A 21,912-nucleotide genomic window follows, 5' to 3' on the forward strand; every position below is an offset into this window, starting at 1 on the left:
GATATGTAGTTTAGTAATAAAACACTTAAGGGGTCAATAAATATATTTAATTTAAATATATTTAGCTGATAGTGCTGTTGTGCTTTTACTTAAAGCAATGTGACTGCTGAAAGAATTAATAACACTGTCTTTCAAATACAAAAGTAGAATTGTCATTCATCAATTGTCAAGCTAAAGACTTAGCCGAAATGTTTTGGTTGATATATGGAGGATGGCATTCTGTTTAGAAGAAACAACTAAAGCTGTTTATGGCAGTGATCATCCAAGAATGAGGCATCAGGTTGGGTTTCTGGAAGATAACAAATCAAAGAAGTAGTAACTCTTGGCTTCCATTTTCATCGCTCAGCAGCTCACGATGTGTCCCTACAGAGAAAGATGAGCGTGTTCTCTCCACCGCACAGAACTGCACAGGAAGGCAATCTGTGTTTGATTTATATACCCAACAAGCTTCTTGGCACAGGTGCCCTGTTTGTGTGTGTGTGTGTGTGTGTGTGTGTGTGTGTGTGTGTGTGTGTGTGTGTGTGTGTGTGTGTGAGTGTGTGTGTGTCAGCTAATTAAATTTAAAAGGTTTCCAAATGTAAATCAGCATTATGCCAAACAGGCTGTGTGTGGATTGTCATATCACTTAATACACATGTTTGATTGTGCGCATGCTCAATCAGCCCCCCCCCCCCCCCCCCCCCCCCTTCTCGCACCAACTGAGCCCAATCTTAAAACCCGAGCAGCCGCAGACAGATCATCTGTTGTGAGAGAGAAGAGTCAGACTGATCCAGCCTTGAGCTCTGCAGGAACATCTCCCTGTGTATCTTTCTACGCGGGGGAAGTCCGATGATAAATCAGAATTTCATCAGCTCTTTTTACTTCACACGCCAGATGCCTCTCTCATCTTGACCAATGGGATTAGGGTAAAGAGGTGAAAGTTGGGTTTTGTAAATCTAACCATGGTTCTTTAACATGCGTTAATCCAGACCGTCGAGTCAGCGGAGCAGAGGGATGTGAGGGACACAGAGCTGGTAAAGTTTCAAATCGAAAGCCAGAGAAAGGACTTCATCTGAGAGGATGACTGTAGGTGAGTGACATTATTCATTTTTGCACGATTCAGGACATTTAGAAAAAATGTCTTTTCTGCTCTTTGTGTTAATGAGAATTACTGATGTAACCGGAGAGGGAGATAGAGTCTAATCTGTGATCATCTTTCTGTTAGATGACTCCTGACCTGCGTTGTTCTTAAACTCTGCCGATTTTCATTGGGGCAAAAATGCTCACAAAGACCATGAGGAGTTTACAGCTCTGGTCAAATCTCTTGAGTCCATCATGTGTGCAAGTGTTTTATTGTTGTTAATATTGAATGTGTTAACTGTTGAAACTGTGTGGCTTCTGTTGTCCAGGGCTCCCCTGTAAAAGAGAGCTTTGACTTAAATGGGACTAACCTGGTTGAATAATAATAATAATAATAATAATAATAGTAATAATAATAATAACTACAGTAATTATAATGATAGGATAGTTTAGGGAAAAAACTGTATGTACATTAATCAGTGATTCATTCAACTGTCCTGAAAAGTGAGAGCACATCAACTCTGCCGAGACATTTTTTAACTTTGGAAAAAGCCAAATTAATCTTGTTTGTTTTCATTCATGGTGCTGAAGTGACAGCTCCCGATGCTGTCTTATATATATTTAGCCTATATAATGACTTCTGACAATTGTGTTTGTATAATATTATCTATTATCATTGTTAGTATTGTGGTGCAGAAGGGTCCACGAAATGAAAGAACCTAATTTTTAAGTAAAAGGGAGAAAAGTCTCTCCCCCCACTGCATATGCATGGGCTGAGCCAGTGTCTGCACAGGAGGAGGATTTAGGCTGCTTCTGCCTAAGTTCCTCCTCCACACACACACACACACACACACACACACACACACACACACACACACACACACACACGCACTCACACGCACACAGAAGGATATAGAGAGCATGCTCTCCATGGACGTTCTGAGATGTAAAACGAAGTCCACAAAACCCCCAATTTTTTCCTGCTTCTTTACATTGCCACAGTTTATGTATTTTTGTATATATGTACATGTGAATGTAAATGTCACTCCACTCCACTCTGCTCGTTAGGGGTTCATTAGTGTATTTGTGATGCTACCTTAGTGCAGATTCTCATTTGAAGTTTTCTAAAGGTCAGTCATAGTATCACATTATTATCATCAGGGATACAGGATTATTTAAAAGTAACTTTAACGTAAGATGTGGCAACATGGACTAAATCATTAAGAGACCCATGTGAGCAGCTGCCTGGATAAAAAGTCTTAAATGTTTTAAACTGGTCTTTTCTTAGATCGTCAGCTGTCACATATAACTGGAGTGGGGATGCTTTAACTACAAATTACCACAGCCATTACAGCTGCTGTTCCATGCTCGGCAGTTTGTCATTGGACGTTTACAGCAACACAGCAAAATGCCAACATGTCAACTTGCCACTTTGGAGAAAACTCAAAGCAAATTTCAGCGGCTTGGTGCCCTCGGGCTAGAAGCTCTATTTAGGTCATACTTTATGTAATGATATGATTTCATCAAGAAAATTTAATTTGTCATTAGACGTCCTTGCAGTCAGCAGATTGCTGTGCACGGTGATACATGTATAAACCTTTTTTTTAAAAGACTAAAAAGAAAAAGAAGGCTGCAGAAAAAGAGATCAAGAGTCACTGGAGCAGATGGTGGAAGCAGCAGGTCATTATTCTCCCCATGTTTCTGAACTTATACCTCTGGCCTGTTATATACATGGAGATGTTCAGCAGAGAGAGCAAGTACACACACATGTCCTGATATGCCCCCTCTCCCTCTTATCTTTATTCCCTGATCGCCCCCCCCCCCCCTCATGTATTCTGTGTCATGTTTCTTTTACAGTTTGGATATTTCTCCTGTTCATCGAGGAGGGATTTGCTCTGGCACAGAAGACTAAAGGTGGGACTGACGCAACAAGACTGTACATTTGACTGTATCAGTAAAGTCTTTTAATTTCTTCATTTGTTTCACCGTCACAATGTCTAATGTGGATGTCGTTTCACCTGCAGATGGAGGTGCTGAACCCAAAGCAGTGAAACCCTCTCAAAGGCCGCAGCGCAATCGTCACTGTGGAACCTGGGTCCGGAACACGGAGGGGGGCTCCTTCCGCTCCCCCAACTACCCGAACACGTACCCTCCCAACAAGGAGTGCCTTTATGTGCTGGAAGGTAACCAACACTATGAGCCTGAGTCACTGCTGCAGTTTCCTTACTATTCTTTTAGGGGGGTCGTTAAAGAGAATCTGATGGAGAGAAAACATCCCCGTCATCACTGTTTCATTACAGTCGGCTGTTACTCCATCCGTCCTCAATGGCCTCCGCATCGTTCCCATATTATCTTTGGATTTTATTACGAGGATGTTTTATCTGTCTTGACAACAAAGCCAGTGTCTGACAAACGCATTATGTGCAATGCACGTTTTCCCTCTGTGGTTGTTCAGGTACAAACAGGCCGTCACTCTCCGACAGTGCATTCCTCATTATCTTGCATGCAAGTTTATATCAAACTTCGGTGTCATATTGTGCATCGCTCTCTTCATAATTGCAACTGGAGCCCATCAAACAGAGCTCACAAAAGAATGATCTTGAAATACTTCATGAAAAACCAGCAATACAAGGAAGTCTGACGTTTTTTATATATTCTTTACTGCCCTTTGTTGGTATTGTATTGCTGAACTGTTGCAGTGGAAGTGACACACCACCACTCTTCCCTCAGCCCTGCCCCGCGAGAGAATAGAGCTGCGGTTTGATGACTCCTTCTACATCGAGGCGTCGTTCGAGTGTCGTTTTGACCACATCGAGGTGAGGGACGGCCCCTTCAGCATCTCGCCACTCATCAATCGTTTCTGCGGCTCTGCCAGTCCCAGAGTCGTCCTCTCCAGTGGCCGCTTTATGTGGATCCGCTTCTACAGTGATGAGGAGCTGGAGGGGATCGGCTTCCAGGTCCACTACACCTTTACTGCAGGTGATTCAAAATCCCAGGGGGCGGGTTTTCATCATATTTCTCTGCTGTCATTGACCAATCAAAATATCTCTCTGTGACCCCCCCCCCCCCCCCCCCCAAGACCCTGAATTCCATCTGCATGTGGGAGGACTTTTAAACCCTATTCCAGGTAGTGCCACCACACTTGAATACTCTCAGATTCTTCTCTTTTTTAAAGAGTTCCCCCTCAAACTCAAACCTTAATCTCCTTATTTCCACTTTCTGTGCCTCCTTTGTTGTTCTTCAGATTGTCAGTTCGAGCTGTCTGGTGCTGACGGCCTGATCCGTTCCAGTCAGGTGGATGAGGAGTACAAAGTGAAGCCAGACCAGCCGGTGGACTGCATCTGGACCATAAGAGCCCCAACAAACAACAGGGTATTTTTTTCACTTGATGCTTGAGCTTAAGTATATTAATCAGTATTTGGAGTATTTTTTTTTTAGTCAGTGTTCAACCAAAGTTACCAACTAAGATGGCTCTTAGTAGATTCAATACCTCCACCAAGGCTGAACAATCCTACACACAATTCTCTAGTTATTATCATAGAAATATGAAAGAAAAATACGTTATGACATTAGGCCAAACAATCACTCAATTTATCATCCAAATAAATATCGGATGAATGGATAACAAAAAACTATAAGTGAATTGATAACTGAATCATTTGTTGGCTCTAATATTGTCATGTTTTTTCACTTGGCTGATGCACAACAGCTGTGAGTCCCCTTCCCTACATCATCAGCACACAAGCATTACACAAAGTGCAATGCCAGGGACTCAGTGATAAAAGCTTCAGTAAGAAATAAGAAGAAATATCTCAAATTGACAATGTAGTGGTTGAAAAGACGAGTCTCCAGCCTTCACTGCATTTTAAATCTTTATCCCGTCCACATCTGGTGCGATGTCTGTTTGTTCATATCCTTTACACAATCATAAAGATGAAGCATGTGGACTTCAGCTTCAATAAACCCAAAATAAATGTGCTTATGTATTTTCCAATAATTCAGACAGTATCATTCCACAGCTTGAACATATGTGCACATGAAGTCCAAAGCAAACACAGGCTTTTAATCCTGCAGTTTACATTAGAACACATTGAGTAAAGCTGTTTGTAATTATTGATATCTGATCCTTTAATGCAAACTTTCCATCAAATGAGAACTGTTCCTTTTATGAGAAAGCAAAATACATTAAACTGCATGAAAAATGTACGGATTCTCCTCATTCCATGTTCCAGATTTACTTACGATTCTTGGAATACCAGATGGAACACTCGAACGAGTGCAAGAAGAACTTTGTGGCTGTTTATGATGGCAGTCATGCCATTGAGGACCTAAAGGTATTACTCACAAATTTGTGTTATGTGCTATATAGCTATTGTCTCTTAGCGTGACCTGCTTTACCTGTTGGATATAATTATCTATCATTCTCTCAGTTTCTCTCTGTGCAGCGACTGTTCTCCGAACCTTGGCCTCAATGAGACGACACATCTGAAAGCTGTGAGAGAAAATCATGTGTGGTTTGTTTCAGGCCAAGTTCTGCAGCACAGTGGCCAACGACATCATGCTGGACACTGGTGTGGGAGTGGTGAGGATGTGGGCCGATGAAACGAGTCGTCTCAGCCGTTTCCGGATGCTCTTCACTTCTTTTGCAGACCGTGAGTTTGTTTTTTCAATTTTTTCTGTTGTCTATTTTAGCCTGTCTAACAGCACTCTCTTGGCTTCTATCCAATAATGCAGATTTATAATAATAAAATAGAAGTTGTAGATAACTTTAAATTAGAATATTACACCATTTCAATAAGCAATTAATCAAATTTAATTCCAGATTTGAATCTTGCCAAGAATCACAAGAAATAGATGAATTTACCCTCACCATAAATGTCCTTGTTGCTTTGTCAGCTTTTTTGTTTGTGTTACAGCTCCCTGTGCGGCCAGTGCGTTCTTTTGCCACAGTAACATGTGTATCAACACTTCTCTGGTGTGCAACGGCATACAGAACTGTGTCTTTCCCTGGGACGAAAGCAACTGTAAAGGTAATCCGCTTTTGTAAATGCACTTTGTAATTTTTCCATCAAGGAGTTTATATTTCCAATCGTCAGCTTGTTTGTAACAAGATAACACAAAAACAATTGAAAGGATTGGGTATGTGTTGGGGAAGATCCCATTGAATGTTGATGTTGTTTTTAAATCAAATTTTCCTTGATTTCTCAAAGATGAGATTGTTATGGGGACGGATATTTAGGAGTGTGGGAAATTTGGTGAAGATCGAAACACAAATCTGGATCCAGTGAATTTCCAGGTGGTCTCATAAGGAAACAGCTGGGCCTTGGTGGAGCTCCACTGAGTTCGCTTCTAGTTCTTCATTTAAATTGTGTTGTGCTGTGAAGCCTCTGCATTGTTCCTGGCAGCCAAAGATACAGACGGTCCTGCAGGGATGGCAACGAGTAAATGAGTGATGTACTCTCAGTGCCTCTGAATAGCTGTCGTGTGTTATCACTCTATTCATCCCTCTCTTCATCTCCATTATCCAGAGAAAAAGAGCAAAGGTCTTTTTCACCAGATCACAAAGACCCACGGGACGATGATCTGTGTGTCTACGGGAGTGGTGCTGCTGTTACTCATCATCTCCATCCTGGTCCAAGTCAAACAGCCACGGAAAAAGGTAATTGAGTCACAATCCTGCCACAAAATATCGGTGTGAACGTATTTGATTTACTAAGTGTGTTTAATTATACTTTAAAGGTGTTGGTACGTAAGAATAATCTTTTTCACCGGGGCGACCTCCAGGAAGGGTTTGACCCGCCCCATTATGAACTCTTTACTCTCAGAGACAAGGTTAGTTTCAATACTTTGATGGATTATTGATTATTATTGATCATTACCATGTTCTTTCAAAACTGAAAAGGTGATGTTATTGTTTTCAGGAAATGTCAGGGGACCTTGGGGAGTTTTCTGAGGAGCTCCAGTCCTTACATGCGCTCAGGAGATCCTCCTCGGGCTCCCGCTGCATACACGAACACCACTGTGGCTCTCAGGCCTCCATCAACTCCATCAAAACCACTCAGGGTGGACACAGCCTGGGCAGGGGGTCCCTGGAGCTCCCCCCTTTCAGAGGGGACATTCAGACCACCTTACCTCCCTTCAGGGACTTGAACAGCAGTCTGCGAAAGAAGAGCTGGCCTAGTATGAAACAAGGCCGAACGCAGGGCCATCACAGCGGGGATCGAGCGATGGGACGACAGGACAGAGTGATGGAGGAGGACGAAGAGGACGAGGACGACGGAAGGTACGATGTGTATGTGCACAGAGTGGGAAGCCGGAGAGGGAACTATGAAATGGCTCAGCAAAGATCCTTGTCCATGGACTTCTGAGGAGACAAGAGGTCGGTACAGCAAAAACAACCTTTCCAAATCAGTGCCACAACCCGGGAGAACTCAAACAAATACAGGAGCAGGGAAGAGACTCTTCCATCCAACAGGTCCTAATGCTGTTTATTGTTTAAGTGCTCACATTTTTCTGTAAAGCCAGGAGATTTTGTTGAAGTATGTTTGAAATCAATATTTTGTGTTCTAAAAGGACGAGGAAACATGATTACCTTATGACTAAAACAGAAAATATCACCTCAGTTTTTTTGTTTAGTCTCTTATTACTTGTGTTCAAATAAGAATAAATATCATGATGTCTTGTGTGTGTCCTGAGAAGTGTGTGTTCGGGAGTCTTTGAATAGGTGTTGTCAAGCAGGTAGGACCGGAGGAATGGCCCCTGGCATTAGGTGAACTCATTGTGTTATATAATGGGACTACGCAACACCAAACAGTCCACTCGCACACCTATCCTTATCAAACACTCTAGTCTGTGTTTTAACTTTCTCTCTTTGTTGACTGTAGGCTGACTGAGTAGCTGATGGGTTACCAGATGTTAACCTTTTAATGTGGAGGACCAGACAAACTTAAGATCATAGGTTACTGTTGAAGAGCAAAAGAATAAAATGTAATCGGCACTAAGACACGATGAGCCCCAGGGCTAAACTAGAGTTTCCTTGTGTCTGGTAACAGAGTCTTTATAATAAGCTGTATCAGATTGCTGAGGTCAGTGAAGATCTGAAAAATGAACCTGGAATTAGAAAACTGGGAAGAGTCATATCTAATTCCCAAGATGTGTGTATTACATTATTTTTTCCTCACTCAGGTGCAGCTTTTTGAGATCGTTGTGCCAAACGACTTATATAACCCAGGAGCTGGAGGACACGAGCGCATTTAGAAATCCACAGTTGTTTAGCCAGCCAGGAGTTTAGCCAGTGAGGCTGCAGGTTTCATCCGTCATATTCAGAAAACTCACCGGGCAGATAATTAAAGGTATTCGTACACAAAAGCACATGAACTTGCAGCCCTGCTGCTACAGGACAGGCTCCGCCTCTGACAGAGAACCCTGTCTCGTACTGTGGGTTTTGTATATATGCAGCTGGAACACAGGAGAGACGACCTAACGCAGTTGCTCAGGCTGAGCTGAGATTTATTAAACTCAAACGGGAGCAAAAGTCTTCAAATAGACATGAGTCATATAACAGGGAGTGGAGGTCAAACGGCGAAGCAAGGTCAGGAATCGATCAGTCAAATGGGGAAACACACGGGAATCAGGTAAAACCCGGAGAACAAAGACATGAAGCACTTGTTGCAGATACTGTTCTTCACAAATGATGTGAAACACGAGGATTTAAATACTGAGCAAAATGAGCAAATAAGAAACTGAAAAGTAGACTAGAAGTAAAGTCACAACAGTCATTTCTAAATAAATCAGGAAACAGTGTGGACAGACGGTCACTGAAGGAACAGATGGTGACTGTGTAACTGTTCTGTTTTATTACATCAAACCTCTAGATGTGTCTATGTTGCCAGTGAACAAACTGTGCAGAGATACTACAGAACACCAGATTTACAGTACAGGACATAAATAAATGACTGCACACTGACCTATAGAAGCTTGTGGTCAACTTGTGTGTGTATGTGTGTGACCATATGTTAGAAAAGTCTCTGTATATGACCTCAGTTGTACAAACCACCCTTTATTTTATGAGATAAGTTATGCTTGCGCACAGACACAACAAACCACACACAGTGTTCCCTGAGCATTGCTCACTGCTCCAGCACAAGCTCGCTCCTGAGGCTGAACTCTGAGTTATCATTGGTGACATGTGCTTCTGAAACGACAGAGATGTGAAGCAGATTTCTGAAACCCTCACAGTTTTTTTCATCTTTCTTATCTTAAAACCATGCAGAGCGACAGTTAAATAACAAGTCAGCATTAAAACAACTGGTTAAATACGCCTCAAGACACAGTACAAATACATTTGATAAAACAAAAACAAAATCACACATCACATAAATTACACAAACTCTTCACGGAATCTTTTAAAATCGTATATAAAACAGTTCAAATAAATACATCACAACTACCATGTTCCCATTAATAATAATAAAGTGCGATTTAAGCTACTACGACTTTATTACATGACCAATGCATCTGTTGCAGTCTTCATGTTTCCTTCTTTTCTTTTCCTCTCCAGTCCATTTCCTGTTTGCCTCATGTTTCAGTCTTTAGTTGTCATGAAGTCATGAAGCCGATGGTTGTTCCAGCAATTTCTACCTTGTGTGTTTAGAGTCAACAGGATGAGGTCCTTAGCGATTCATCAAAGAAGGCCAGGTGGTTGTGCGCCACCAGGGGGGTGTTCTCCCCTAGAACGGCCTCAGTGAAGTTTGGTCGTCTCCAGGCGTAAACCATACTGTTCAGGAAGCCTTGAAGGGACACACCAGCCGCCTGAAAAAGACAAATCAATAACTATTTGCAAACTGAAACATCAGATAAAATTCTTATTTTCTCTCATTGGGTGAAATCTTATACCTGCATCATATAAAGTCCAAATAGACTGTGTTGTTCAATATTTGTCCATTTGATGAGGGTGGAAAACAGAATGAGGACAAGAGCTGCAACACAGAAGAGCCAGCTGAGGTTGAGTAAAAGTCAATGAGATGAAATACATGATCTTTAAATGTGTGTGTGTGTGTGTGTGTGTGTGTGTGTGTGTGTGTGTGTGTGTGTGTGTGTGTACCTGGTGCCCAACAAACTAAGATGACCATCACCATATTTCTTGCTGTAGAAAAAACTGTCTTGAATCGCCTTCTCGAACGCCCGTCTCCTTCCACTGGAAAAAGACCCTGATGCTGATGTCTTTCATACCATTTACCAACCTTAAAATAAATCACCTGAAACAGGAAAAAAGCAATGATTACTTTTGATCACACAATATACTGAATAATATAAAAATAAATACACTAAACAAGCCTTTAAATAGCATTCTGAAAAAAATCAAGAATTCAAATCTTTAAATTGTGCAGTTGCTTATGACTTACAGAGCAAGACAGCATCACTGATATCACCACAACGACCAGAAATATTTTGATGAAGTTATCATGGGCTTCATCCTGAAAAAGGAACATGTTTATATAATAAATACAATTTGCAACCAAATCTGAAAAGGAAACTGTTTTGCATTTCACAGCAGATAAAAAATGTGTACAAGAGATTTGACAGCACATGTATAATGAGAGAGTTTCTTTCTCACCGTATCTGAGCAGGAGTCTCCCCAGACGTGCAAGAACAAAATACAGCTGAGGGAGAAGGGGAAATTAAAAGAGTGAAAAACACAGGAGAAAAGATTATTCCACTTCTGTAACGTCTTTGGAAGAAGTTTATTTTGAAGGTTGTGAGCTCACCTGCTGCAGTACTTGCTTTCATTATGGAAGACCTGTGACTGGTCATTGTTTGCAGTCAGCAAAGCTGTGGTTATGAAGGAAGTGAGCACGTATGCTAAGTACAGAAATATAGGAATCAGCCTGTGATATGGGAGAGAAAGGGACAGAATTAAATTCAGTTCACCCTGATGATATCCATATTTTGGAAAGGTTTAGTTTCAAGTTCCTGAACTTACCAAACTAAGGCATATACAGGCATCGCTACAATTTTTCTTCTACACTGGCTCTGTAAACCAAGACAGAAGGTAATGAAAAATGATGAAATGATAATGACTCTTTATTTCCATAACAATTATTTAAAAAAATACAAAATAAATGGATATAAAACAACACAGGTCAAAATGAGTCAAAACAGAAATAAGAAAAGATGACATAAAAGAAAATATTAAAAACAAACACGATATGTTAATACGGTTTTCCCCAAAAATATATATACTATAATATTTTTTGACAAATCATAATCCACAAATACAGTCTGATGTTTACCTGCATGCCCTCATCCTCTGCCGGTCTCGTTCTCCATCCTTGAATCGCGTTCTTTGACTGCCATGCATAAATGACCACCAGCAGAAATGAAATAAAGTAAAATGTCTGGAACAGAACAGACAAACACATAGACAATATAAAGTCAGGCAGAATGTATGATGAAGATGAAATATGATAGTGTAAGTACATCTCTGAAAAAAGTTACAAATATTTGCTTTCATGCATTAAAGGTTCAGTGTGTAGAATTTACTGCCATCTAGTGGTGAAGAATTATGTTGCAGCTGAAAACCCCTTCACCTCACCCTCCCCTTCCCCCTGTGGTCGCCTTCAGTTGTCATAAAAACTCAAAAGGTGTTTAGTTTGTCCATTCTAGGGTAAAGAATACACCATTTCAAACAATTTAGATGAAACACACAAGTGAAAACATCACTAGTAATATTTTATATAAAATTTCTGCTAACAGATCCTTTTCAACTAATGAACCTTTAAACGCCAAAGGGTTCAATTAAATGTAAACTGCTACAGCTGTTGATTTACTCGAAAACGTCCTTGTCCTGAAATCTAAATTCAATGTAAAGAGGAGTCATTCACAGTTTGTGGCAACAGAGATGTTCATCAGTGATGTTCAACAACATTTCTCAGGTAGGTGACTGGCATTTTCTCTGTCTTTATGAGAACATTCTTTATGAGTCTGTTTGAGGACATTTTTACTATTCAGTTTAGTTTTACAACCGGCTCATAAAAAATCTGCTCTACTTTCATCAGAACAGTCAGTTACCTGTATTTTATTTTAAAACCTTCTTAAAAAAAACATGTTTCAATAGTAAGAGTGGTGACCTGTTAAAGTTTATTTATACAGAGATTTTGTAGAATAGATCCGTAAAAGAATTTAGTACAGTCAGCATTGCTTCCATTTCAACTTTGTCAGAATTTGTAGTGTTTTAACTTAGATATCCTGTATATAAATATGTTTACAGTACACTACATGTATATACAGCAGCTTGTACAGAATGCGCGAGCTCTTTGAGGCCCCTGCTCTAATTAATGTTTCTCTAATATTATTTTTCATTATTAGTCTGATGTGGGCTCATATTATTTTATATATTGTGTGACTTAATTCCATCAATTCAATTCAATTTTATTTGTATTAGGCCAAATCCTAATCTACATTACCTCAAGGCCCTTTACATAAAGGGTCAAGACCTTTACAATGTATGCGCACTGCTGTTTTTGTTCCAACATCTTTCTCTGTTTGTTTCATGTAAAATCAACCTACACTCTGCCCTTAACTCTTATACAGGTAAAATGTAATGTGAAATATTTGCAAAACTTTGGATTTCATTTAATGCAAAGGGATCATAACTTTTTTTGATTTTAATTAAAAACTATTTATAATTTTACAGCATGACACTTGCCTCTCGGGCTGAAGAAACAGCAACATTAACGTAACCTGAGACATCAAACAGCTCACAACTTGACTTTATAGATGCAATATAAGGAGTATTTTACTGGGATGACGTGACACTGCTGAGTCACAGTCCCAAGTGACCCAGTGAAAATCCCTAGACCATCAGGGGAAGTACCGTAAAAACCCTGTTGGATTTTTATTCAATCCAACTCTCTCCTTCTCCGCAACTTTCTCAACGACCCCATCAGCACACAAAAAAACGGATGATGTATTTCAAGGGGCAACAGCTTTGGTCTAGCAGAGTGAAAGTGACTGTTCCTCACCAGCGACAGTGGCAGGCTGTACTGGCAGATGGGGACATTGCTGTGGATTCCCACTTTGTTCATGACACTGGTGGACATCAGGATCAGAGCAGCCAGGAGGTCTGCCAGGGCGAGCTGCACGAGGAGGTGCACCTGCACACAAACACATGGAAATCAACATGTCGTCTGCAGCCTGTTGTGCCACTGAACACAGAATAACTTGAACATTTAGGTCTGGCCAAGACAACTTGCAGTGAAAAGCCAAACAGTCTGTTTGAATTCAAGCAAGCTGCACCAAACTGCAAAAACTCATAGATATCAGTCCCTTAGATATGAACGATTTTTTAAATCCTGTATTACAAACATAAGAAGGATTATTTGGCAGTGGTGACAAACTATCAACATTTTTCTTGATAAATTTCAACTGTTTAACTAGCCATGGAATACATTTAACACCAAGAATGCAGACAGGCACGAAGACAAAAACACACAACTGAACTCACCTGTTGTTGTAGATGCTTCCTTCTCACTATGGAAACTACCAGGACAGAAAGACTCCCAACCACACTGCATTTAATCAGAAACGTGTGAACTGTTAAATCATGTCTGCAACACATTCAATTTAATCAGATGATTCTTGACCATCTGTATAACATTTTAAATTTGTGAACTGTGTGAGTGAGCAACAAGGCAGTGCTGAATAATAAAGTTTCTATGAGGAAAATAGGTGTCAGTGATTTTAACAACAGAAAGTGAAGGAATTCATAAGGTTATCACCAGCCTGTCTCTTGTTAAGTTACTGGTTTGGCAGATGCAACTCTTTAAAGCCAGTATGTAAACTAAAGCATGAAAGTGAAAGAGTGTGAGGAAGCATATTACCTGGGAGTGAGTAACACTAAGTACACGGTGGTGAGAACGTCAATCTGTAAAAAACATAAATTTAAGAAATGCATGACAATCGTTTCCCCCCTAAAACCTTTTCACGCAAAGAAGCTGTTCATTGAATTTCTGTGATTGGCAGTGAAGTAAAGAGAGTAACACCTACCTGATCTCCACTCAGTATACCATTCATGTCCATGGTTAATATCCAGTTATCAGTCTATCTAGTGTTCCCACCTCTCTCCATAACAAACCTTTGTGAATAAGTTTTCCCATCAGGGCACACTCATATAAAAACCTGCACCTTCGTCACGTGCTGCTGCTTTGACTCCACCTGCTCTGAGCCTGTGTGTTGGCCTTTGTCCTGTGGGTGGTTCAGTGGCACTTCCATGCTTTTACATGGGAATCCCCAAGTAGAACGGGAAAATTTGTTGTCTTACCAACTGTCTCAAGAAATTCAAACCATTAAAGGAGACAAAAGAATGAGATTTGGAATTCCCTGTGTACTATTTGGATAATTACCCTGCCTTGGCTGTTAGGAACATGTTTCCTGACAAAAAAAACAGATGTAGATACTTTCATTTCCTCCGCTGCCAGGCTACATGTTTATAATCTGCTGTCCTGAGAATGTCTTAGTAACTTGTTCCACTGCATAGGATGATACTGGAGTGGCTCCTAATTTAAGACTCAGACGACCAGATTACTAGATTCACACAGCTCACGTATGGATGCATTAAATTAAGGGTACACATTACTCAAATATAAATTAAAACGTAGAAGGAAAAATATGAATGTAGAAAAGTGTAACTAAATGAATGAATACATGTAGGAATAAATAAATACATGTAGAAATAAATACAGAGATAAAAAAAGAAATGAATGTAGACATAACTTAATAAAAGAAAGAACTAAAGAATGAATAAATAATTTTTAAAATGTAGAAATGTGTAATGAAATGAATGGATAAATGTAGAAATTAATACAGAAACCGAAATACATAAATGTAGACATTTATTAACTATTGTATAAATATATAAATGTATGAAAAACAAACAAATAAATGAAAAGTAGAAAAACAAAAATAGCCTTTTTCGTCACAAAATATCAATTTATTTACTAATTCATGTTATTTATTTGTTTGTTTATTTATACTTATGTCATGTAACGTCCTTCATAGAATTATGATTATACCAAGCACACTCGTTTGATACACGTTTGCAATGTAGGGACATCTGGTGGTAGAAACCGGGCCTGCATTTAACAACGAGGACGAAAACAGTTTTCACGATATGAGGAGGACGTTTCTGTCAGAGTCTGGCAGTGAGAGTGAAGAAGAGGTGGAGATATATATGTGTGGATGTATAAATGGATTTGTTTACGTGTTTGCATGTGTTTATGTTGTGTATCTTCGTGCATTATGTTCTGTATGTCTATGCATCACTGAAGCAGCAGACAATTTCTAATTAACTTCAAAACATCAATAAGGACGTGAGAACCTTGCTTCAAATTTGATTTGTTTTCCAGCCGTATTTTGATTGTAATTGATTTTTCATTTTTATTGCATTGCATCACAATAAAAGCACTTTGCACTTGGGACAGCCCTTAACCCAATCCTTCTTTTATTTTACGTCTTTCTTTTCATCTTTAGCACAACATCGTTGTTATTGTTTTTACCCTTATTGATTTTTTTTTTTTTTAACCCAATCCTCCTTTTATTTTACCACTTGCTTTTCATCTTTAGCACAGCATCTTTTTAACTGTTTTTTATTCTACTTCATTTATTTTTATATATTTTATATTTTTAACCCCAATCCTCCTTCAATGTTCCGTCTTCAAGGAAACCGGAACGCGTCACTGTCTGTCCACGCGTTTCGATAAAGTTGATTCAAAGTGATGACGTAGCTGATTCCACGTTGGCCCGGACGTGGCAGTCGCGGTGAATCAGAGCAGCAGGAACCGAGAGAAGCCTCCATCACCGCCTCTCTTTTGCCGGAGCGAACCCAGCAGCGTTTCTCTCCCCCCACGACAACACTCGCCTGTCCCCGCGCAGCCATGGGCCTCACGCTGACCTCTCTATTCGACCGGTTCTTCGGTAAAAAGCAGATGCGGATCCTGATGGGTGAGTGATGGCTTGCGAGTGCGGGGGCTAGCGCTCGTTAGCTTTAGCCGCGGCTCGACGGGAGGTAGCTAGTCCCCAACGGGCTGCGGGCTGACGGCTTCTGGACGTGTCAAACTTTCCCAAGTCAAAGAAAGAAGGACACGGGACCGGACCTGGGAGTTAAAAGTAACGCGCGTTTGTTTCGATCCGTTGGGAGTTTTGAGAATTTAAAGTAAAGGCACTTTTGACAAGCAAGTTTTCGGCTGATGGGAGTCCGGGTGTTTTTAAAAGGGAGTTCGGCTGCTGACGGCGACTTTGTCACGGAAACAGCTTCAAATAAACACCGAATTACTTCAATGCTTTTATTTTGGACTTTTGGCTTCGTTAATACAAAGTTGGACTGATGCTGCCGTTTGTCTTTTACTCGATAATTCTTACTGAAATAATGTTTAATTTTTAAGTGAACAACCATGTTAGATTGTGACTCATTACAGTGCTGCCTTTTTAAAAAAAAACTTTATCCAACTAGTTATCATGTAACCAAGTCCTCGCATTAAATGGACGTAAGTCACTATTGACTCTAAAGGCTACTTCCGGTTAGTACGGGACTGACGTGTTGTCACTTGAACTATTTGTTAGCAGCTGTAATAACGATGGATTGGTTTCCCCGGCTCGTTAGTGAATCATTAAGTGTCGGTCCAGGTGATTGGCTTCGTACAGTCACGTGTCCTCTGCCGTGTGGAGATCTGTAGGACAACGCTGGTTATGTAATTCAGAGTTCATGTTGTTATCTGTGGCTCTCGTCCTCCCCTCATGTAAATGACCATATTTCTCTCCTCTGCAGTCGGGCTGGACGCTGCAGGAAAAACAACCATCTTGTACAAACTGAAGCTTGGAGAAATTGTGACCACCATCCCAACCATTGGTAAGAGATCACCAGTCATTGTTTTTTTAAGTGTTTCTCACATTGGCAATACACGTGTGTTGTTAAAATCTGTTCCTTCTCTCTCTTTCTCCCCTGCACAGGTTTCAATGTGGAGACGGTAGAATATAAAAATGTTAGTTTCACTGTGTGGGACGTCGGTGGACAGGACAAGATCAGACCTCTCTGGAGACACTACTTCCAGAACACACAGGTATGAGAGGGACTGTCGCTCTGCTGTGTTTAGAATATGGACAAGTGTCCAATCAGCCACAGATACTTAATGTCACAGTAATGTTTGTGTTATCATTCTAGTACTTAAAGTAGATGAAAGTTCTGATACTCCCTAAAACTGTAAAAGTTACATGCAAAAAATACATGTTAAAGTTAAGCATTTAGATTTTTAGAAGAATATAGTTTAGTTCTATATTATTAATAAACTGGACAATGGGGACTTTGGACTTTGTTTGGAGTTTGCATTTCTCCAGAGTTCATGTCTGAAAACTGCTCTCAAGCTACCTACGTAGCTGGATTGCTAGCAAACTGCAGATCACAGATGACTGTCAGTAAACCTGTCAATCCCGTGTCTCGTTTAGCTCACATGACAACACCTTCCTCTCTGGGGTCAATGTTGTAATGTAAAAAAGGGCGGAGACAAGTCGTCACAAGTGTGGGGACACGTTACATTAAAGCCTTCAGAGGTGCAAGCTGTGGAAAGGTGACTTCACATGGAACAGCAGCTCGACATCACTTAGGTATGAACCTGAAGAGAAAACATGTTGGAGCCATTGATGTTCTTCTTTGTCTTCTCACAGTTGACTGGAGGATCGTAAATGACTTTAGGTTCATACCACAGTGATGTTGTGCTGTTGTGTTAAGTGAAATGAGCCTTGCACAACTTTTCGTTGAGGTTTTGACGTAAAATGTTGACACACTTTTATGATTGTCGCTCACCCGACTCAGAGAGAGAGAGAGAAAGAAAGAAGCAGTGGTCGAGAGACCTATATACTGAATGAAGAGAGGGAGCAAATACAAAGCGGTGAAACAAAAACAAAATAAGTAATCAAATGGAAAACCTTACAAATTACATTTTAGGTTATGTGAAAATGACACTTCTAAAACAATACATATACATCTATGTATAAAAAAATAATTTAAAGTGTGTTTATCATATTGATTAGGATTGGTGCTGTTATTTGTAAAAAATATTTATTAAAGTTGCACTTTTATAAAGGGTACTTTCATTTCCCCAGATCAAATTTTGTTGTTGGATCTAAAGCAACACTTGACAATTTCTCAAAATAGTTGTAATTTATACATCAGCAGTGTTTTTAGTACCGGTGCATTCATTTCGTTATCAAAATTCAGAAAAGGGTAAATCTAACCACTCTACTGTCTTATCCATCCAGGGCCTCATCTTTGTAGTGGACAGTAACGACAGAGATCGAGTGGAAGAGTCTGCAGAAGAACTCTCAAAGATGGTACGTATTTATTATGTGAAGCTCAGTAGGGCTGGTTAGTTATCGTCAGTGTGCACTGAGTCTTATACTGTGACGTGGCTAAATTAGAACAAATAGTGTTATTGTTTGTTCCTCCTGGAATGACCCTCCCACACTCGTTACAACAGCAGAGTCACACTCTTGTCTTCAGTCGCCGGCTGAAACTTAATCTTTGTCAGTTACTTCCCCTCAACTCCTGTTTATATCAAGGAATGTAAAAGCTCTGTATTGGATGACTATTTTTGTAGGTAAAATATGACCTACTAACAGACGAAGGTCAAGTGAAACTGAAAATCGTTTTTTTTTTTATGTGTTTAAGAAATATAAAGACCCTGTATAGTAATTGCATTCTTACATTTCTTTGTAACAACCAGAATTATAAATGCTATAGTAAACTTCCAGCTCCTGTATCGTAAATCTTATTTAACCCTAAAAGGGGAAGGAACCACCTTTTAAGTGTTGACATGAAGCCAATGTCAGTGCGGTTCACTAACGCAGCAGAAATTATCTTGTTCTTTTGTGTTGCCCTAGGTTTGTTTTGGTAGTGCTTAGTGCTGACTTTGTTGTACTGGTTGTTAGTAACTTGTGTATTGTATTCTTCATCTTTTGAAATACAATCACTTACCTGCCTGTGCGATTCATTTGGGTCATATATTCCAACCTATGCTTGCAGATTCTGGAGCGGCTGGTATTGAATATTATTGTTCATTGTATCCTACATTTCATTCATTGTGCAGAAACCCTGTTTTTGCATTATTGCTCCATTGAGCCCCAGCTGGTTTTGACGGTCCCTCTATCCAGTCACTTGACTTTTTTCTGAACCATATCGATGTAATTATAGTTAAATTCTTATAATTTAATAATTTCTTTAAGTGTCTTCAGGCAAACACGAAATCTCATTGTTCCTCTTCTCTATTTTCTGCCTCTAGTTGATGGAGGACGAGTTGAAAGACGCAGTGTTGCTGGTGTTTGCTAACAAACAGGACCTCCCCAACGCCTTATCAGTCAGCGAGCTCTCAGACCGACTTCGCCTGCAGACTCTCCGCAACAAAAATGTGAGTAATCCGATCAGAGGCATGATCCCTACACCTGCAGTAAAATTCAAATCTGTAAGCATGTGCACAGAGTGCTATTGATGTTCTCTGTAACTAAAACCATAAAATCTCTGAACCCACAGTGGCACATTGAGTCCACCTGCGCCACCCATGGCACTGGGCTGTATGAAGGAATGGACTGGCTATCCAAAGAACTTTCCTAGGAATGAAGAACGGCTGGACAGAGAGTGAGAGAGACTGAACACCACAGCACAGGAGAGAGAAGGCACAGACACTCATACAGAAACATTTGGTCTTCAAGCACCGATGTTCAAAGAGGGACAAGGCTGGTGGACAATATAATCATCTTTGGGAAATTTTACTATTACTTGTTTCTTATTTTGTTATCAGTGCGATTAACATTATCTTTTCACTTTCTGTACTTTTCTCCATTTGTTACCAAACTCTAACGTGACAACAAGTTTTAATCCAGTTACACATTGAGCAAATGGCTTAATATGGAAATTTATCAGAAACAATAAAAAGCAGGTGGCTTTTCCAATCGACATTTTGGCTTCTGGCGAGGCAGCATTTGCAGTAATCAACCACTTGCCTCATTATTGGACTTCTATTCATTGTTGAGCCTAAGTTGGGGGTGGGGGGGATGATGATGATAGAGTTTTGGGGATGGACATCTTTTAAGCTGCCACAGCTGCTTGTGGGCCTCCCTTGCAGACCTGACGCTGTTCTCTTCACTGCTCTGCCCTCGATCTCATGCCAAATCATTTATCTTCAGGCCTGAACGAGACGGAGGATTGCAGTGATTTATTTTGATGGTGATGTGGAACCACGTGGCCTCTCTGTAAATGGATCCAAAAAAGGAACATTGTGCCTTCTGGTCCCTCTACACAAATCTGACTAATCCTTCCCTCATCTCATTCGTAGGTCATGCTCCCTCCCTAAGATGCATTCGTGACTTTTTTAGCTTTTGAAAGAGAAAATATTGCAATAGCATACTTCCACTTATGCTGCAGTTTATGGTGAGGTGCTGCAGAATCAAAACATCGGTCGAATATAGATGGTTCCATCGCAACTTGACTGTACCATTAACCAGGAATCGATCCTGTTTGAATATTTGTGAAGTTGTCCTCACTCCTCTTCCTTTCTTTTTAACAACCACGATGAAAACTGATCCAATAAAAATCTCGGTTCCTGTATTGTCTCTGAAAGTAAATCTTATTTAACCCTAAAAGGGGAAGGAAGCATCTCTAAGTGTTGACATGAGGCCAATGTCAGCGCGGTTCACTAACGTAGCATGTTCTTTTGTGTTGCTCTGGGTTTGTTTTGGCAGTGCTTAGTGCTGAGTTTGTTGTACTGGTTGTTGGTAAGTTCTGTATTGTATTCTTCATCTTTTGAAACACAAACACTTACCTGCCCATCGATTTATTTGGGTCATACATTCCAACCTACGCTTGCAGATTCTTGAGCTGCTGGTATTGAATATTATTCGCTACAAATATTTTACAAAAAAGCTCTGAATAAAGCCAGTGTTTAAAAATATTATTTGTGTTGGACTCAAGTCATTGTTTAGAATATGCAGTGGTCGTCTCACCAGGATATGAAACGTTAACCCATTTAATATATAAAACATTACTTATTACTACATTCACAGATGTGGGTCATGCTTCTTCACTTTCAGATTCATCACAACACAGTAAAACACAGTTTGCACCTTCTACCAGGAACTAGCTGATATGAAGAAATTATGTTCTGCTGTTTCCTCTCCTTTCATCATTGACTTTGTTTAAGCTGGAGGCAAACTAAACTGCTTCTGTGGTCATGCTGAAAACAGCCCCAGGAAAAAAGTAACAGGTTTTAATAAGCTTTAACGTGTCTCACTTAATCTTGCACTTAGGAGCAATACACCAGAAATGCCCTGCTCTGTGTGAGACCTTTGCTCTGACTACTAAAGATACTGAAACAACACCGAGACGAGAGGCACAGAGAGAACACGTCTGCATGTTGATGTAACTGGTTCTGTTAAATAAGGCTACATGTTAATGTCAGTAAATGTTTTTTTACTGAATGTGTCTTTAAAATGTTGCTTTTAATCAAGGTGAAGAAACAGACTTGCATACATAGACATTCAGAATAATGTGGTTTCTGCTAAATTGGACATGTTTACAGGACTGATATACATGAGTGTGTAATTTAGAGCAGATCTAAATAGAAATCCAGATCTTGTGAATTTAACTGTGGTTTCATATTGGGACAGTTTTATGGGAGTTCTCCAGCCTACTGAGTGTTTTTCTAGTTATAAGGTTGTTGTAGGGAAGATATGACTTCGACAACAAGAAAAAGCAGCACTTTCATATCATATACTATTTTCTGTGTGTTGGGCTGGAGGAAGATGTAAAAT

General features: G+C 40.0%; 3 protein-coding genes across 3 annotated transcripts; 2 read left to right on the plus strand and 1 right to left on the minus strand.

Moving 5' to 3' along the window:
- Window positions 1-1,980: 1,980 nt before the first annotated feature.
- neto2b (neuropilin (NRP) and tolloid (TLL)-like 2b) lies at window positions 1,981-7,427 on the plus strand. The gene is made up of 12 exons (XM_053426409.1): window positions 1,981-2,005; window positions 2,917-2,973; window positions 3,084-3,242; window positions 3,790-4,038; window positions 4,139-4,186; window positions 4,304-4,431; window positions 5,292-5,393; window positions 5,585-5,711; window positions 5,976-6,089; window positions 6,588-6,718; window positions 6,799-6,891; window positions 6,981-7,427. The coding sequence occupies exons 1-12, from the start codon at window positions 1,981-1,983 to the stop codon at window positions 7,425-7,427; spliced, it is 1,680 nt and encodes a 559-aa protein (XP_053282384.1).
- Window positions 7,428-8,628: 1,201 nt separating this feature from the next.
- Window positions 8,629-14,267, minus strand: si:dkey-30c15.2 (uncharacterized protein LOC558938 homolog). Its single transcript, XM_053426988.1, has 12 exons — window positions 14,107-14,267; window positions 13,941-13,984; window positions 13,565-13,628; window positions 13,083-13,214; window positions 11,352-11,456; window positions 11,042-11,091; window positions 10,827-10,946; window positions 10,676-10,721; window positions 10,464-10,535; window positions 10,163-10,316; window positions 9,955-10,037; window positions 8,629-9,870 (listed from the first exon to the last, which is right to left on the minus strand). Exons 1-12 carry the CDS (start codon window positions 14,137-14,139, stop codon window positions 9,715-9,717), a joined length of 1,059 nt encoding a protein of 352 aa, XP_053282963.1. The 5' UTR covers window positions 14,140-14,267; the 3' UTR covers window positions 8,629-9,714.
- A 1,578-nt stretch (window positions 14,268-15,845) lies between these two features.
- On the plus strand, window positions 15,846-21,053 carry LOC128444482 (ADP-ribosylation factor 4). Its single transcript, XM_053426989.1, has 6 exons — window positions 15,846-16,059; window positions 16,883-16,963; window positions 17,065-17,174; window positions 18,370-18,441; window positions 19,389-19,514; window positions 19,637-21,053. The coding sequence occupies exons 1-6, from the start codon at window positions 15,993-15,995 to the stop codon at window positions 19,715-19,717; spliced, it is 537 nt and encodes a 178-aa protein (XP_053282964.1). The 5' UTR covers window positions 15,846-15,992; the 3' UTR covers window positions 19,718-21,053.
- Window positions 21,054-21,912: the final 859 nt, after the last annotated feature.

Source organism: Pleuronectes platessa, chromosome 7 (genome assembly GCF_947347685.1).
Source record: "Pleuronectes platessa chromosome 7, fPlePla1.1, whole genome shotgun sequence".
NCBI classification, from domain to species: domain Eukaryota; kingdom Metazoa; phylum Chordata; class Actinopteri; order Pleuronectiformes; family Pleuronectidae; genus Pleuronectes; species Pleuronectes platessa.

Excerpts from the sequence above, each read along its gene's own strand:
- neto2b (XM_053426409.1), top strand. The coding sequence starts at position 1,981 with ATGCTCTCCATGGACGTTCTGAGAT. Across the intron at positions 3,243-3,789 it reads GTGCCTTTATGTGCTGGAAG|CCCTGCCCCGCGAGAGAATA; the intron begins GTAACCAACACT and ends CTCTTCCCTCAG. Across the intron at positions 6,090-6,587 it reads GGACGAAAGCAACTGTAAAG|AGAAAAAGAGCAAAGGTCTT; the intron begins GTAATCCGCTTT and ends TCCATTATCCAG.
- si:dkey-30c15.2 (XM_053426988.1), bottom strand. The coding sequence starts at position 14,139 with ATGGACATGAATGGTATACTGAGTGGAGATCAG. Across the intron at positions 13,215-13,564 it reads GGAAGCATCTACAACAACAG|GTGCACCTCCTCGTGCAGCT; the intron begins GTGAGTTCAGTT and ends GTTTGTGTGCAG. Across the intron at positions 10,536-10,675 it reads GAGACTCCTGCTCAGATACG|GATGAAGCCCATGATAACTT; the intron begins GTGAGAAAGAAA and ends TTCCTTTTTCAG.
- LOC128444482 (XM_053426989.1), top strand. The coding sequence starts at position 15,993 with ATGGGCCTCACGCTGACCTCTCTATTCGACCGGTTCTTCGGTAAAAAG. Across the intron at positions 16,964-17,064 it reads GACCACCATCCCAACCATTG|GTTTCAATGTGGAGACGGTA; the intron begins GTAAGAGATCAC and ends TCCCCTGCACAG. Across the intron at positions 18,442-19,388 it reads CAGAAGAACTCTCAAAGATG|TTGATGGAGGACGAGTTGAA; the intron begins GTACGTATTTAT and ends TTCTGCCTCTAG.